The 19,061-nt window shown below is 38.1% G+C and overlaps 1 protein-coding gene across 1 annotated transcript in view; it reads left to right on the top strand.

Moving 5' to 3' along the window:
* Nucleotides 1–2,793: 2,793 nt before the first annotated feature.
* npr1a (natriuretic peptide receptor 1a) overlaps nucleotides 2,794–19,061 on the top strand; it is a 44,909-nt gene continuing 28,641 nt past the window's right edge. The window contains exons 1-5 of the mRNA XM_007566488.2: nucleotides 2,794–3,350; nucleotides 9,365–10,109; nucleotides 17,579–17,723; nucleotides 18,807–18,858; nucleotides 18,938–19,051. Of these exons, the coding sequence (XP_007566550.1) occupies nucleotides 9,398–10,109; nucleotides 17,579–17,723; nucleotides 18,807–18,858; nucleotides 18,938–19,051 (1,023 nt within the window). The 5' untranslated portion in view covers nucleotides 2,794–3,350; nucleotides 9,365–9,397. The remainder of the gene's footprint in view (nucleotides 3,351–9,364; nucleotides 10,110–17,578; nucleotides 17,724–18,806; nucleotides 18,859–18,937; nucleotides 19,052–19,061) is intronic.

Genomic DNA, 19,061 nt, shown 5'->3' with positions numbered 1-19,061 from the left:
TGAGGAATAGTCAAAGTGAAAAAGAAGTTGCGCTCATGTCTCCTTTTGTGGTTTCTGTGTCGTTTCCTTCAGTGGATGTTGGTGCAGCGTCCCCACAGGCGAGGAGGGGAACAGGTTTTTCAATTAGTTTGGTTTGTTTGAAGCAATGAACCACAGCGGCTGAAAATGTAACAAGGATTGCCATTTTGATCCCCAATCGCACCGAGTCTACAGGACTTTCAGGAAGGAATAAACCTTTAATTTCAGGTTTCTGAACCGTTAATTTGATGAAACCCAGTGGAGGCATTTCCTTTGACCCCCGGTGTTTGCCTGGAGTCAATGCTTTCACTCATCAGACAAGAGAAACATACACAAATGAGTCTTTTCATTAACAAGAGAGTTACAAGTGGAGGGCAGGGAGTGTGTGTGTGTTTTAACATGTGTGTGTGTGTGTGTGTGTGTGTGTGTGTGTGGGTGGTGATCATTTCCAGGAAGAGGTACAGAGGAGGGAGAGTTTGTGTGTGTGTTACTAAGTGGCTTCCTGGTCCACCGGGTGTATCCTGTTCAAAGACGCATTCACCCTGAGGGTCCTGCATACGTGTGTGTTTGTCTTGTACATTAACTTTATCAACAACACGCGCACACACACACACACACACACACACACACACACACAGTTTTTGTTGACTCCACATTCTGTCCAGGATAAACCTGATTGTTGTGGGTGTCAAGATTTGCAGATTCAGAACATCACCAAGGCAAAGACGCGTTCTTGTGTTTTGTTTAGCGCCGACTTCCAGGACAGCCTCTGACTGGCAGGGAGCCGACAGCCCAAGAAGGTCAAAGTTTAATAAGAGATTGTTGAATCATTAAACCTTAAGTGATCAGGAATGTTAGCGTCCTGCGTCAGCCGTCTCGATGAAACTCAATCTAAGAAATTAAAACAAACATGTCGGTTTTCCCACACCGGATCGTGTTCAGAGCAGTGTACAGTTATCTTAAACGAGGGAGGTTGTTTAAAAAATTTTCTGAAAATATTTAAACAATCAAAGTGTTGCAATAAGCTGCTTCACTGCAAAAACACAAAATCCTCCAAAGTGTTTTAGTGTAGTTTTAATGCAAATAATTTGAAATACACTTAAAATAAGACAAAACTAACTTACAAGTAACTTTTTAGCAAGATATAGAAAGTTGCTTTAAGTCAATAATTCATTAATATTGATTAAAAAATGATTAGTTGTTCCACTGACAGATTTTTTTCAATGTTTTAAGTGAAAAATATCTACAATGGACTTTTTATAATCAAAAGTTACTTATAAGTTAGTTTTGTCTCATTTCAAGTGTACTGAGAAATTTGTACTAGAACCTAGACCAAAAATATTTGGTAATACTAAAGTACAGTGGTTCTTAACCTTTTCTGAGGTACCAAACCCACCAGTTTCATATGCGCACTCACTGAACCCTTCTGTAGTGATAAATAAAATATGATTTTTTTTCCCCCCAAAATTCAAGACATAGACAAGATCACCAAGTCTTCTTAAAAGGTAGAGTCTCTGAGAACAGTTCTTCAAAATATAGTCAGTGTTTTCAGCAAAGTTGAGCTGACTGTCCAGGAACGACCCAAGGTATTTAAAATTAGCCACAGTTTCAACAGGCTGGCCATCGAGAGAAACTAGAACAGTGGTTCCAGTTTTAAGGTCTTGTTTAGATCATTTAATTAGCTCTACATTCTTAAGAGAATGAAAAATTAATAATAAATAATAAAGACTTTGCGGTATTCTGATTTAGTAATGTAATTATATTAGTTGTGTTACCACCTCCACGCCACTAGAGGCAGTAGCAACACCGAAAAGATACGACAAAGGAGCAGATTTAGAAGTACACCGAAAGCTACAGAATTTGGTAAAAACGGTGAGTTTTGCTGAAGTAAATAAAGACACAAGTTCAAATCCATGCTGAGAGTGGAGCTCCTTCAATCAGTGCTCCTCCGCAGCTCTGAGGAGCGTCATCATGACTACAGAGTGTGTCTTTACCTCCGCCGAACCCGTGAGACCGACCCGAACCCAGGTTAAGCAAAGCATCAGTTCATACCTGCTGATTTAAAGGATTAACCATTAATGCAGTGAAATTTGCGTTAGTTAAATAATTTTTCCTTATTTGATTGGCTGGCAGTATTGTGCAAAATTCACTTTTGTACACTTTTGTTCTTCTATTTGGGTCTTTAAAAAAAAGCTCTAAAAAGAAACATCCAGCTGTTCTGGAAATTAGTTAATGTTTTTTGGTATCTGGAAAAAGTACCATTTCAAGAAACCTCCAGATTATGACGTCACAATGGGCGGGCACTACTCCGTTACCTAGCAACCCAGGCGGAGCTCCTCCCACTTCATCATTAGGCGTTTGATCAGCTGGTTTTACCGCTGCATGCGCTCGGCTATGGCTGTTTTGTTGTGGACAATTCCACATTTGCTGCTGTTTTCACATGTATAAAATGGGAGTGTAAACATTGCGTTGGGGGGCGTGGCCAGCAGCAGTTAATTTGCATAAAAGTGAGAGAGCCATGAAACGGCTCATTCTGACAGGAGCTCAAAATGAGCAGACTAAAATTTTTGATTTTGTATAAAATAATATAATGAACATGTTTAATATAGATCTATTAATTTGAAGCATAATAGGCCACCTTTAATTAAATAAATTAGAATAAAAGCTTCAGTTTATCCCTCAGCCGGTGATTTACTAATCATGAGCATCATGTAGTTTTATGTCTTTATTGGCTGTTCTGTCTTATCTGGACCTGTTTGTCTGCTGGGTGTGATTCGGGAGCACAGATTATTCCCACACCAGGAAATGTTTGTGTTCGGGAGCGCGGCTGATCACCAGGGGGCTCCACAACTGCGTGGGTTTCCTGCTGTCCCCACTAACCTCATCCACACCAGCTGGACTCATTAAACCGGACTCGAACCGTCCGCTGCGCCGCCTGAAGTCGGGTCTAATCGTGGGGGAAAAGCTTCGGAACCAATCAGCAGACCCACGGGTGGGACTCGGACACGCACGCTTACTCAGCGCTATCTGCCCTCGTGCCCTGTTTACGTGCCCCCACTTTGAAAGAAAAAAAAAAAGCGTGCATGTGCGCGCGTGGCCGTGAGGAAGGTGGGACATCGCCGGGACCTTTTTCTGTTTTCCTGATTGTATTGGACCGGAAAAGTGCCGGCAGCAGCTGGGGGTTCGGTGCTCCGGCGTGTCTCCGCTGAAAACCTGAGTTTCTGCGCTGCTGAGGAAACATCACGCTGCTCTTCTACTGGTTCTGGTTCTGGATCTTCTGGCTGCTGGAAAACATGAAGCTGCAGGAAGAGAAGCTCTGAGGATCTGAACAGGTAAAAGAACCGACTGGCTTTAGAAGTTCACGAATCCTCTGTCATTTCAAGCAGCCGAACCCACTCAGAGCTGCTGAGTTTGATCTGGATCACATGTTTACGTTCATTGAAGGTAATTACCATTAATTACAGTTATTGGTCTAGTTAAAGTTAACCCAGAAAGTCGCCATGTTTAATCCTGAGGAAGCAATTAATCAATCAGACATTCGGAGAAGGGTGATAACATTTTAATTTTTCCTTAAAGATTTCTTAAAGCTCAGGAATTAAATTCAAAACCAAATAATATGATTATTAGTGATAAAAATATTACAGTGTCTTTGGATTTAAATTAGTCAAAATGCATAAAACAAAATCTGACCAAGTGTTTTTCTCTATTTCTGGTGCAAATATGCTTAAAATAAGAAACATTTTTTGCAAGATAAAACTCTAAAATAAAGGACACAACATAATAAAGATGTGGGAAATAAAAACCAAACCTTGTAATAAACCCAAAATATAAAACTCTGATTCCTTATCGCCATGCCAAAAATACAGACAGATTAATCATTTTAGTCTTGTTGCTTTAGTTTGATCTGTTATTATTTTTCCCACACTGCAAAAATACAACATATTACAGAGTATATGTGTGTAGTTTCAATTGGAAATGTCTTAGTATACTTGAGAAAACTAACTTATAAGTAGCTTTTAAGCAAGATATAGGAGTTTGTTTTAAGTAAATAATTCCTTGATATTGTAACATAGGAATCTCGTTAAAAGTGAAATAATCAAAAAATCAATATTCATGAATTATTAAGACAAACTGCTGTATCTTACTGAAAAGTTACTTGTAAATTAGTTGTGCTGTATTTCCACTCTACTAAGATATTTACACTAGAAACTGGACCAGAACTCCTCTGTAATATTCAGTATTTTTGCAGTGTGGCCTCCTGTTAGTCCTCTCTGGGTACTCCTGCTTCCTCCCTCAGTCCACAGACATGAGTGTTAATTTATGACTGACTGTGAGTGAATGTGAGTCTTTCTGCTTGTATCTCTGAGCCTCTCAGTCATCACTACGTTTGAGTTTATGAAACGAACTGTCACAGCTGAATTTAACACACATTGAATTTAATTTTATTTCAAAACAGTAATTCTGTATTAATCCATAAATTGACTGAACATACAGTTGAAAAATATCTCATAAAATTAAAGAAAATAAAAAGTGTCCATTTATGGTGTTTGCAGACATCATTAATTACAGATTACTGCATTTATTACTGTGTGGTAATAATATATTGCTGATATGCTGGTATGTTTTTAAGGGCATGTGTAATATTTACATTCTTCCACTTAGAGCTCATGATAGTTTTACTCACTTCCATTACAAAAACTGATTATTATCTCAAACAAAATGTTGAAAGAGAAAAAAAGACAAGCACAGTGAAGCTAAAAATGCAGCTGAAATGTTATTTTTGGGACTGTTTGGTATTAATGTATAAAACAACTCCGGTCCAAGACAAAAATAGTTTTATTTAAGTCTCCAGCTCAAATTTCAGCTCACAAAGTAACAATGTATGTGGTGAATTTTTCAGTCAGAGAAATGTCAGAGAGCCATAACGCCAGGAGCTAACAAACCGGCACCCTGTGGAAGGAAATAAAAGCTCTCTGTGGTTTGCCCCGTCTGCCTGTGATTCATCACATCAATCACTGGTAATGTGGAAAACCGCAATTCTAACAGAATTCAAACAAATATGATTTCTGCTCTGGATCAGACCAGCTTTGTGACTCTCATGTTTGCTGGCGTCCCAACCGCTAGTAAGTCTGTGAATCCTCAGGTACGACGCATTTTAGGGTGAATTCACACCAGCCCTGTTTAATCCGCTTAAAACAAACTCTAGTCTGTTTGCCTTGAAAGTCTGGTTCGTTTGGAGAATACGTAACGGATCGACAAAGTGAAACCTGGGAGTTTGGTTCGAATACATACACAATGCATACACTGCAAACACACAAAATCTTACTGAGTGTTTTTGGTCTAGTTTCTAGTGCAAATGTCTTATCACACTTCAAATGAGACAAAACAAACTTAAAAGTAACTTTTCGACAAGATATAGGAGCTTGTTTTAAGTAAATAATTCCTTAATATTGATGAAAAAGTTCCAGTTCTATTGGCAGATAATGTTTTGTTATATGTTAAATAATCTGCCAGTGGAACTAGTATCCACTGGCAGATTATGTGAATAATTGTGTGAATAATTCCTTAATCAATATTAAGGAATTATTAATATTCCTTAATATTAATAAGGAATATTATTAATATTATTATTATTAATTATCCTTAATATTGATTAAAGATAATTCCTTAATTAATATTAAGGAATTATTCACATAAAAAACAAGATCCCATGTCTTACTAAAAAGTTATTTGTAAGTTAGTTTTGTCTTATTTCAAGTTTGCTCAGGTATTTTCACTAGAGACTAGACAAAAATACTTGGTAAGATTTTGTGTTTTTACGCCAAGCGGACTGAAGACCGCTCCAAATGCAGGAAGTGGACTACAACACAAGGAATTCTGGGTAAACACAACCAAAACAAACCTGTGTGTTTGGCTCTGGCAGTAGAAATGACTTGTGGTGTTTTAGCAACAGCAAAAGAGAAATCCTCCAAGCGTTAAAAATTGATGTCAATCCATTTTTGTTTACGTTTTGTGAAGAAGGAAGTTGCGCGCATGTTTTCCTCAGAGGTTTTAATGTCGTTTCCTTCAGTGGTTCTTGGTGCAGCGCCACTACAGGCAAGGAGGGGAACAGGTTTTTCAATAGTTTGGATCGTTTGACACAGTGGAGTGAGAAAGCAGATGAAAATGTAACAAGTGTTGTAACTTTGGTCCCCAAACAAACAGTTTAGTAGACTATCAGGAAGGAAAACACTCCTAAATACCAAAAATGTTGGAACTTTGTTGACTATTCCTGATTTTAAAATAATTCTTTGACAAACTGGATTTTAAAACTGGTGATGGAGTCAATTTAGGCTCTATTTGAACCCCATATACAGATATGGATTAGTTTCTCTAGATCTTGTTGGGATATTGGTTGTTTAGTCCTGGAAATGTTCTTGAGGTGATAGAAGACCGACTTTGTAATTGTCTTTAAGTGGCTCTGAATGTTCAGGTCCATCACTACGTCCAGATAACAAAGATCTCATCCTCTTAACGTGATTTTTAATCTCACTCACTTGAGGTCGCAATTAAAGCTTCTGTAAATTAAAAGCAGCTTCTTTCTTTCTTTTTGAAGTTTCTCTTAGCAGACGTTGATGCTGCCGTTTCCTTCCTCGTTAATTTGATCTGAAGATGAAGATGCATAAAGATGAATCAGAACAACAGGCTCAGCTGTGTCCTGTTTGATCTGCTGCGACTGTTTGAGTCTCTGCTGCTGTTTCGCAAGACTTATATAAGTCTGAAGGCTTGCATGAGAACAGTGGCGCGCACACACACATCCACCACAGCACAAACACACACACATATTTATTGCTTTAGTGTTCCTTCTGATAAAGAAATGAGATGTGTAATTAATTATCCTCAGTGTTTAAGTTCCCCCAGTGAAGATGCTCTTTGCGTTGTTTTCTGTGGTTCATCATCACCTATTAAACATGTTCTGAATCACTTCATGACCTGAAACGCACCGGCAGCCTCAGTGAGTCACAGATGAAACTGTGAAGCATTCAAAAAACCTTCTGTAAATGTTTTCGTGTAGTATTCGTTGCTCAGGTTTACCGCGTTTCATTCTGGCGTCCATCTGAACGGTTCACCGGTTCACAGAGCGGCGCATCAGATCTTCACCGTCTCTGTTCGTCAGAAAGCGTTTACTCATTACTCGAACGGTAAACAGGCTCGGCTCCTTCTGTTTAACCTGCAATTAGCTCATAACAGCTCAGTTGCACACATTACTTCCATATCTGTGGACCCTCAAGCACACATGGGGCCCACATGGAGCTAATGGGTAACAGTTTATGGATCCCACATGGAAACCTTGGCTGAGGTTTCACATGCCGCAACAGTTCCTCAAGAGGATCCATTAGTTTTGAGATGTTCACTTCATTCAGAAAAGAGGATGAATCACTCTGGATTTAATTTAACAGCAAAGGGAAAGTTTCCTAATTTGATCTACGGAGAGTTTAGCTGGTTTCGGTTTCGCCTGACTGCCTGTTTAACACTAAAACAAGTTTATTTACTAAAAACACAGTTAGCAGGCAGACAAAAGTATTCACACCCTTTCATTTTATTGGGATTTTGTGTATTAGATTAACACAAACGCTTTGCTCACACAGCAGCTGAACGTAACTTTTTCACGGCAGTCTGAACTATTCTGATCTGTTCCACTTCCACATGTTGTACCAAATCAGAAACGAATCGGATTCTTGTCAAAGCGTCTGCAGTCTGAACGGTTGTGTCGGATTTTATTAATGCATCACTTATTAAAGGGTTTCTGAATCACTTCCTGACCTGAAACACATTTTTCTACGTCATTAATGTGAGACGTTCTGCACCCGAAAACCCAGATGCATTAAATCAGCATGTAAACAAGGTGCTGTTATTTTAGGGCTACAACTAATGATTATTTTGGTAATCGATTATTCTGATGACTAATCGATTAATCAAATGAAAAAAAAATCTCACACTGCTGATTTTTTACAATATTAGACATACATAAAACACGAAAATAAACAAATAATTTAATAAAATAAACATTTTATTGCTTAAAATTGCAGTAACAGCAGTGCTTTAGTGAACTCTTATTTGTAGCAAACGTTGCATCTGCAGCTTATGAGAAACTTTTCTGCTTGACTTAACATCAGTACAGTTTAAGGCTAATCTGCTAGTAATTTTTTGGGATTAACCGAAGAATAACTGGATACTAAATTTAATTTAATAAGAGCTTTTGTTTTGTTTTGTTTTTGGTTTTTTTGTTTTGTTTTTTATTTGTTTATCAGGAGATCATACATACATTGATATTACATACATTTTGCAAAACTTACATGACTTCTCCGATTTTTTATTTTTTCCCCATAACGAACATAAATCACCGTACTGACATAAAAACGAGACAAAATAAGTATAAATACATAAAAAAAGAATACATTAACAAAAAAACAAAAAAAACGGGAGAGAGGGTCGAACGGCATTGAGAAGCTAAAAGGCAACAACATTACAACATTCTACCCATTTATTCCGTAAATTTGAGTCACATGACATGATGAGTCAGTCACATCAATCTATGCATTATAAAGGCAGAGATTTTATGTTTGTCACAAAAGGTGCCCACTTGTAAGTAAATTTTGCTGAACTATCTTTCACTGTTAATAAAATTTTTTCTATCTTTAAGCATGATCTTACAGTATTAAGCCATTGTGAAGTAAATGGAGGTGTAGGAGTTTTGTTTTTTTTACTGCAGAATTTGACCCAGGTGAAGCAGGTGTTTACAGATGAAAGTTTTTTTGTGTTCATATATTTATTGAAAGGTTTTCGTTACAAATACACAAATGTACCAAAATTCCCAATGAAAACAGGCAAATAGTAGTAATAATAATTAATAAAAACCCAATTCCACAATAATTCCAAGTCCTCACTGTCATTTAAATAAAGCAGAACAATATATATTGGTATATAATACCAGCGTAATCAGTATAACTAAAACCCATCTGATCCTCAACCAGCGTCGAGGGTTGATTTAAAAAAAAGACAAGATTTCCAAGTCAAGTAAAATTTTCACGCCAATTTTTTCCTCCAGTTTTAGAAGTTTTTCCAAAATTATTATTTTAAATACAAAATGTTTCTAATTTTAAAACAGTTTGGACTTTATTTTTTTCAGACAATGAATTTGTTTTTTGCATCTGTATGCGCTAGTTGACAGTGAATCGATTACTTGTTAACAATTATTTAAATGAATCATTTCCCGCAGTAACTCAAAACAGATAATTTTAAGTAAATTATCCAAATGTTTCTCCACATCGTGGATGTTTATCAAAGTGTTTTCTTCTCCCTGCAGATTGTCTGTCAGGCGACCAAACTCATCCTCGTCATGCAGCCACGGCTCTGCCTCCTGCTCATCCTCTTCCTTCCCCTCATCCAATCAGACGACTGCGTCTTCCCCAATGGCAACGCGACCGATGGCCGCCAGACGGTCACCATCGCAGCCATCTTGCCAAAGACCAACACAGAGTATCCCTGGTCGTGGCTCCGGGTGGCGCCTGCCCTCTACCAGGCCATCTCACAGGTGAACTGTGACCCCTGGCTGCTCCCGGGCCTGAAGCTGCATCTGGTCAACGGCAACTCGGAGAACACTGACGGCTACTGCTCCGACTCCATGGCGCCTCTGGTGGCCGTCGACCTGAAATTAGCCCACGATCCCTGGGCTTTCATCGGGCCTGGATGTGAATTCTCTTCCTCGCCGGTCGCTCGCTTCACCACCCACTGGGATGTTCCCATGGTGACCGCCGGTGCCCGCGCCATAGGCTTCAAGTTTTACGCGGCGGTCACCAACACGGGCCCGACTCACGCAAAGCTGGGCGAGTTCAGCTTGAAGTTCCAGCAGGAGTTTGATTGGATGCGGCACGTCATGCTGGTCTACACCGACAACAACAAGGACAGCAACTCCGACAGGCCGTACTACTTCACCGTGGAGGGCGTGTACGAAATGCTGAGGGACCAGAACATCACCGCCTACGACTACTCGCTGGAGACCGACATCAACTACAAGCTGGCAGTGCAAAAGATCAGAGACAACGGCAGAGGTCAGCTTCCTTTCCCCTCTCTTCCTGCTTTATCTCCAGTGATCAGTCGAAGGCATCTGAACTTTGACCCTACAGCTGCTTTCACTGTTTGCTCGAGTCTTGGAGCTGACTCTTCATTTCTCCACTTCATTTCATTTATTGATTTGCTGTCTTGGAGATCCACAGTTATGACCGAGCGCAGAATTCATTATTGATTTCTATACAGGGCCTATAAAAAGTAGGATGTTTCAACATTTTATGGCTTAATTCTTCCAATTTTTTTGAAGATTAATCAATTAATTAGATGAAAAAATTCACAAAAATTCTTCTGATTTCTCATTTATCCACTTAAGCCTGTTTTGCACAAGATTATAAATACATTAAAGGGGATGTATTACGCAAAATTCACAATTTGCACATTTTTGTACTTCCATTTGGGTTTCTGCTGCTTGAAAAAAAAGACTAAGTGCTTAATAAAAACACCAACTTGTGTTTTGGCAGTTAATTAATGTTTTTTGGTGTCTGGAAACAAGATATTTCAAAAATCAGGCGAATAGCGTCACAAATCAGCAGGCAGTGCACTTGACCTAGTAACCCCAGGAAAACCAACCCGTTACCTAGCAACCACAGCGGAACTCTGCCCGTCACCTAGCAACCCAGACAGCACGTTTTTTGTCAGTTGGTGCCATGTGTTCTACGGCTTCTATTTAAGTTGACTTTGAATTTCAGTTCAACCCACAGAAGACATTATTTAAATACAACGTAGTTTTTAAGTTTATTTTCTGTCATTTGTCTTTTTTCTTTTTAAATTAAAAAGTGAGGAAAAAAAAGTCTAGTTTCCAGTGCAAATAACTACATTTGAAATAAGACAAAACTCACAACTATCTTTTTTTCCCCAAGCTTTAGGAGCTTTTTGCGGGGAAAAAATCCTTAAAAATTGGTAAAACAGTTTCACTGGCAGACGTTTTTCACTTATAACATGAAATTTCTTTCCATGTTACAATTCAGATAATCTGCCAGCGGAACTAGTACTTTTTAAAATCAATATTAAATAATTATTGACTTGAAACAAGTTCCTGCATCTTGTGAAAATGTTCCTTGTAAATTAGTTTAGTCTTTTTTCACTTAATAAATTCAATCAGATGCTGAGATAAAAATCAAGCTGTATGTCCTTCTAGCTTTCCGTAGTTCTTCCCTTCTTCTTTATGGCCCGTCATCCGTCATGTTTGGATGATCAATCGAGGTCCAACACTTCAGCTGCTCTGACTTCCCTGTTTTGATTCCTCTTCACTCCCATGCGCTCTTTCCCGTTTCTTTCCTCATCCTCCCTCGTTTTAGAGCTCTCTCCCTCCCTTGATGTCGTTAAATGAAGGTTAATTATTGCTTGATTTTTCTCCGTACTGGTTAATGACTGACCTCGGTTTTATATCTTTGTCTCCAATTGAGTTTGTGTGCTTTTTTTGTTTTGTTTTACATCCTACATTTATTGGCAGTCATTTCGGTTTAGGGCCTCGGGAGTGACGACATTCCTGCATCGTAAGGACATTCCTGCATCGTCAGGACAGTCTGGTCCTCTGTGTGGGGCTTCAGCTTAGAAACAGAATCAGTTGAGAGATTTTTTCCCCCCTCGGTTGGAAAGACTAATGTGAGTGCATTTGTTGCACACACCTGTAAGTAATCTGTCCCTTTGGTTCTTTTTGTGCTTATTTAATGTGAAACATGCCGCTGCCGTCACGGAGTGAAGTAACTGCACAAGTTAAGGTATCACATATAATCGCACGCCTCGACTGTAAATACTTATTCCAACTTGAAACCTGATCATCTGATTCCTGTTAAGTCAGAGAGCAGCTACGCTTAGTTTCCTTTCTCTTTATCGGGGTTGGACCTTTCAGCATCAAATGTTTTTGTCCTTGAAATTCTTTGATAATCGTCCAAATATTCCTGGTTACACAAAGCAGAGAATTTGTTCCCAGGACGGCTAGACGTGGCAGAGAAAAGCCATAAGAGACCCCAAAAACATCTGGAAGATGAGCACATTGAACTACAATTCACTATGGTGGAGCATGGTGGTGGCAGCATCAGGCTGTGGTGGTCCATCTATAGAAAACACAAATCAATCCTGGGAAAAAACAGGATTGGTTGCAGAAGAGTTGAGTTGGGCAGAGATCTACCTACAGCGATCTACCTACCTACACATTTATGTATTAGAGTGGTCTAGTCAAAGCCAGATAAAAAAAAGAACTATATATGACAAAACCTGGAAACCTCAGTTTTATTTGTAAAAGTCAAACATATCTTTCTATTGCCACCTAACAATTATGTGCTGTTGTTAAATACAGCAACATCCTTTGCTGTAGTTCCTTGAGCTCCCAGCTCTTTTTTCCACAATATAAAATCAGTCTTACAAATTAAATTTCAACACATTTTTTAATAACCGTTTGTTTTCATCCTGCGGCGATTGAAATAAAGCTAAATACTGAATGTTCCCTTTACTGTACCATCCTAAAAACTTCTATCCCATATTGTAGGTTATTAATGTATGTAAATAATAATTTCTTTGTATGTTATTTTTTGTAATCAGAAGAAATAATTTGATTCAAAGTTGCATTATTAAGATACATGCACAATTATACATTTCTTAATTTGTTTGTTGCCTGGTGTCGCTAAAAAGCTTCAAACTCAAAATTAGAAATATTTCTTTGAATTTTGGTCACATGTTGTCTATTTTAATATATAATATGTAGAAAAGACTAGCAAACATAAATATTTGCTTTATTTCAGAATATGCTCAGTTTTATCAGAGTTTAGCAGGAAAATCTAATGCAGTCACCACATTTCACACTGGCTTCCATGAATCACTTGTAGTTCACATTTCGACCACTAGGTGGATATCAGAGGTCTTCTAGTAACATTTTTAGCATGAGAGGCACAAAAACCCAACAACATTTGTAGCATTTATTCTCCTGTTGGTCGTATTCATTAAGCTAATTAGCATAGCTAGCATGGCTGATATTTCTACGACTATGTATGCTTTGTTACTTAATCAGTCAAGAAATCAGGCAATGAGTTTTAAGGAGTGGAATATGCTACAGATGCTTCTTTTCCCAACTTTGTAATCTTTTCCAAGTAAAACTGAAATTTCTTAGGTAAACAAGATCACTTCCAGTTGGTCTTGTGCTTTGTCAGATTTCGTGTGAAAAATAGCAGCCCTGCTTTTAAAAGTCATGTGGTGTTTAGGAAACATCTTGGTCCATTAACTTGTGGTGCTGTGAAGGTGTTGGTGTGAAACAACCTGGCCATTTTTCCGCTAAACCTAATAACTGGTTGTGCCACTTTTGGCAGCGACATCTGCCATTATGTGTTGGTGACGACTGTAATGAGTTTTTCACATCACTGTGGAGGAACTTTGGGCCACTGAATCATTTTTATGCCTGAAGAGTCTCTTTAATACCACAGCATCTCTTTCCAGTTGAAAATGTTTGACTTTTGAAAATAAGAAATTTCCAAGTTTTCTTTCTAGGTGTTTTCTGAGATTAGTCTCAACATTTTCAAGATTTTAATGGAAATGTACTTTTTTTTCTAGCTACAATGACCCTGATACGTATTTGTATATAAGCCTTTACACACTGATACACTGTAAAAACAAATCTTACGAAGTATTTTTGATTTAGTTTCTAGTGCAAATTTCTCAGTATACTTGAAGAAAAACAAAAGTAACTTTAAGTAACTTGAGCAAGAACTTGTTTTCAGTAATTCCTTAATATTGAAAATAAAGTTCTACTTCCCTTGGCAGATTATTTTACTTATAAGAAGAATTTTTTCTAATAATCTGCCAGTGGAACTAGAACTGGTTGCCAGGTAACGGGCTGGGCTTGGCTGGGGTTGCTAGGTAACGATGCCATGCCAGTTGGTTGTGAAAAAAGTGAAAAAAATCTGCCAGCGGAGCTAGTATTTTTTACCAGTATTACAGAATTATTTGTTTTAAACAAGCTCCTTTATCTTGCTTAAAAGTTACTTGTAGTTTTGTCGAATTTGAAGATATTTGGGGTGAAAACTAGACCAAAAGAACATAGTAAGATATTGTGGCTTTGCAGTGGCGATGATTTTGTCATCTGTTCTTTAATTTTCCCTAGCATGAAGCTTGGTGTGTTACATTTTGTGACGTAATTTAAAACTTTATTCCCTTCTGTGACATTTTCCCTGTAAATCTGCTGCTAGTTGTGTGGACTCCATAAAGTTTCTGCACAGATATCCTGTTCAGGTGTCAGCGACATCAGTGTTGGTAAGCGTCAGGTTTGGACCCCAGCAGGTCCGAGGCGTACCGGGTGCAGTTTGGTGTTTGGGATGACATCATCACGGGCTCGGTCGGTAACTGCTCCTCTCTCTAAGCGACACCAGCTGCTGCCCCCGGCAATGCTGGACGTCCTCAAAGTAATCACCCCTCGGTGTGTGTCTGCGCGCTTGGCAGACATAATTCATGCAAATCTGTTTACACAGTCAGATTATGGGGAAGTGTCTTCAGTTCCACGTATCGTATATCAAAACGTGTTAAAGTTAAGACGTTTATGGTTCGGCTGAGGTTGAGGAAAGGGTTAGCTGAGCGGTTGCTATGGCAACAACTGGAGTAAGTTTTCTGAAATAGGTGTCAGTTGGATTAATGTCCTCTGAAGTCATGGAAACAGAGAACATGTGTTTGTGTGTCAGTGAAAAGTTTCTCGCTCTGCCTTTTTGTATTTTTTTTCAGAGTTTTATTAAAAACAGTTTATGAAAGACAAACATGGTGGAACTTTCTGGGTTTCACATGTGAAAGTTGCTGCCCGCAGTTATTGGGTCCACCTCGGGGGACCCAGCGGCGCGGGGTGGGGAGGGACATTTTTCTTTCTGTGGAGGACTTTGAGTGACACTGGGGAGGCTGATATTTTCAGTCTGCTCCAGATTTAAACAGAATGTGGTTCGACTGGAGGGTGCAGGAAGGATGCTTTCACTTGTTCTCATGCAACTTTAATATTTTATTATCTGGGGAAAAACAATCTAGAGTATGGTGCTAATGTTTTTAACCATTCCAGATCTTTCTTTCAAAGAGTCAGACTTTATTCTAGTGGCATAAAGGCGACCCATTGTGCATCCTTGAACAGGTTAGGATAGATTTATAAACTCTATAAAACATGTTCATTGCATCTTTTGCACAAAATCTTAAATAATGAGATTTTAGTTCTGCCTAGTTTGAGCTGTTTTAGGGCGTCCTGTCACTTTAAATCCAAATAAGCTGATGCAGGCCACGTCCCCCAACTCAATGTTTACACTCACACGTGAAAATGACTGCAAACAGATGAGAAATTATATAACCATACATCTTTGAAAAGCAGAAGTAGAGCCTCCTGCACAACCAACAAGGTTGCACCATGTGATTTCTGAATGGTAAGTCAGCAACAAAACTCTTGTCTTTTCCAACAGCCATTATGCAGCACATAAGGTGGTAAAACCAGCTGACCAAACATGCTGCAGCTCCATTTGCGTTGCTAGGTTACGGGGCTGGGGTTGCTAGGTAACGGCGTGTTGTCCATGGAATGTGACTGTGAAACAGCTCATTTTCCAGACACCAAAAAACATTAACTATCGCCAAAAAAATGTCTGGGCGTTTCTTTTTAAGCGCTTTTAGCTGCTTCTAGTAGCAGTAGGGACACGAATGTAAGTACAAAAACATGCAAAATTATAATTTTGAAGAATAGATCCCTTTTAAACAACAGTTTTTTCTTCAGCTCTGTTGCTATGACAACATAAATTGCACAATATGCTTTAAAAAAAATTAGGAAAGCAGAAACATGGAGGACAAAAGAACAAGAATCTGGCCCAAGAACACTCAGGTTTCACACGTCACATTCCCAAGCCTGCATCCTGTTGCTGAACAAACTGAGATTATCTGTGAAAATAATCCGACTAGCTCCTCTCAACACGCATTTGATTTCAGTATTTCTGTTGTCTCGAGGGCTGAGTTGACACCTTTGCCGAAGTACTGTTCATAACGATCCTAACGAGTGTGTCCTGTCTAGCCGCTGAGCTCGTTAGAGGGGGTTCTTTGATTATCGCCATGGAAACGGAGAGCTGAGGTCACGAGCCCTGAGCCGTGCCTGGTTCACAATCTGCTGGAGTCCAACTGGACCCTGAAGCACTCTGAGAATGGCACAATGACGTTAGACGAGTGCAATGTGAGAAAACGACCAAACGAGATCAGAGCGGCTTCAGAGTGGAAGAAAACAGCAAAATCATCACAGAGAGAGAGAGAGAGAGTCGCATTTAACGTACGAACACAACCTCTTCCAAAAGCTAAAGGAGTTAAAGTGGCCGTGACAAATAAAAGTCACATTAAGGAGATAAACAAAGACCCAAATCAAAAGACACAAAAGGACAGAAAGTTGAGTCAAATCCAGCTTCAAGGATTCAGCAACAAGTACATGCAGACATAGTCGAGTTTAACGTTGAAGATGATTAAAAGAAACAAAACACTGCAAAAACACAAAATCCTACCAAGCATTACTGGTCTGTTTGTAGTGCAGAGATCTTAGTACACTTAAAATAAGACAAAACAGACAACTTTTACCAAAATATAGGAGTTTGCTTTGCATAAATAATTCATTAAAATTGATTTTTTTTTAAAGTTCCAGTTTTAAATATTGATTATTTCACCAATTAGACATTTTCCCATGTTATAAAGGGGAATAATGTATAAAATCACCAAAATGAGGAATGTTGAGCATCTTGTGAAGTTATATTTTGATATTTGTTTTACAAATAAGGAAATAATCTGTTAACTCATCAACATCAAATTATTATCAATAGCAGGACTTTGAAATTATTAGCGACTGTGTCTGCTGCTATGACTTTCTTCTCTTTATTGGATGATGCTGTAAATGAGTGTAAAAATATATTTATAACTTTACCCCCTCATTTGAACGTGTAAATATACTTTACTGCTGTTCTTCTTTTGTTTGCTTTTGTTTTAAATTTATTTTATTTATTTATTCTTTTATTACATTCAGTAAAGTCAAAATCAACTCAACTCAAATCTCGTAATATTACAACTTTATTCTTGTAATATTATGTTTTTATTCTCATAATTTATTTTTTAATTCTTATTTTTTTCCTTACCTGATCTTAATATTGCATCATAATAACATGCCAGTGGATCCAGCTCTGTTTTGTTAATATTAAAGAATTATTTTAAAAACTAACTCCTACATCTTTCTGAAAAGTTAATTGTAAGTTAGTTTTGTCTTATTTAAAGTGTTCTAATGTATTTACACTCAGAACTAGACAAAATATTTGGTGAGATTTTGGGTTTTTGCAGTGAAAATGAAAAATCAAATGTTTCCAGGTTGGTTTTCTCCCATAAAGCATCAACGTCTCTTTGCTGGTTTCTGTTTGTTTCCTTCATAATAAAAATAATCTGCCCTCTGCTTGTTGTAATGAAGTCGGTCTCCTGTCTCTGGCAGTGGTGTACGTCTGCTGTCCGCGGGACATCTTACGGAACCTGATGGTCCAGTTCTGGAAGGACCGGGTGGACCTGGAGGACTTTGTCTTCCTCTTCATTGACCTTTTTGCTGAGAGTCTGAGTGGCGGACAAAACGACTTGCAGAGGTGGGTAGAAAATACTCAAGTAAGATTAAAAAGTAACTGATCAAATTATCAATCATTTAATATTTAAAAATTACATCATCAGACGGACCAAAATATACAGTTAAGTGGAAATTTTGATATTTTAAGGATGAAAAGGACAATAATTCATTTAACTAGCAAAAAAGAAAATCAGGCAAAAGAAAATTTTTACAATAAGTTTCTTTCAACAAAAAACTTATGGAAATTTATCAAAAACTACTGGTTTTTGTTAAACCTATTTGAATTTTTGGTTAAAACATGTTTGTTCCTCTTTCAATTGGTAGAAAATCCAGAAATTTTCTGTCCACTAAGACACGTGTCAAACTCGAGGCCCGTGGGCCAAATCTGGCCCGCCACAGTTTTTTTATGTGGCCCTCTAGATTCTAGACTAAACAGTAAGTGTGCTTAAGTGTTATGTTATCAATCAAATCAATGCAGTTTTTACCTGTTTACTGCCATATTATATCAATCAGTCCTTCCAGTTTCTTGCGAATTATTGTGGAAATTCACACAAAATCAACAAATCCCCACACTTTTTTGCGCCAGCACTTAACTGGCAGTTTATTGCAGATTTTTCTCAAAAATTGTCAAAAACTTTCTTACTTGTACTAAACATCTGCCTCAGCTTTAAATGATGTCAGATTATGGCCCATGACCTATACAGCAAGTGATAAAAAGTCGCATTTACCATCATAAATAAGTGCAAATATTTCCAAATTGGTACAACAAACACTTTGATTTTTATTGCAAATAATCACAAAAACAATCGTGAAATTCTGGTGGCACTGAAAAGATGTTAAATATTATTTAACTTTAAGAATTCATTACTATTTTTAGCAGTTTGCTGGCTGGTTTTATCAGTACATTCTGGCCCTTTAAGAGCATTTATGATCTTGATTTGGCCCAAAATGAAAATGAGTTTTCTGGAAGCCATACGTCAGAATAAATTTAGTCAAGCAAAAATACGCAGTAAAAATACTCCAAAAAGTAGATTTAATAAGAAAGTTTACTGAAGTAAATGTAATTGAGTAAATGTAACTCATTACTTCCCAACTCTGCCGCCAGGCCCTGGTACCGAGGAGACGAGGACGACCACGCAGCCAAAATGGCCTTCAGGGTGAGAGGTCACTCTGCTCGTTTCTCTGAAGAAGTTCAGTCTTACAGGTGAATTCACTGTTTTTACCGTCTCCTGTCAGAGTGTGAAGGTGCTGACCTACATGGAGCCTCAGAACCAAGAATATTTCAAGTTTGTTGAAGATCTGAAAAGAGACGCAAAAGAAAGTTTCAACTTCACCATCGAAGACTCTCTGGTAAGTACAT

This window comes from Poecilia formosa, unplaced genomic scaffold, assembly GCF_000485575.1.
Source record: "Poecilia formosa unplaced genomic scaffold, Poecilia_formosa-5.1.2 Scaffold192, whole genome shotgun sequence".
NCBI classification, from domain to species: Eukaryota; Metazoa; Chordata; class Actinopteri; order Cyprinodontiformes; family Poeciliidae; genus Poecilia; species Poecilia formosa.
The sequence above is the reverse complement of the archived record's forward strand: the minus strand, read 5'-3'. Positions and strand labels throughout refer to the sequence as shown.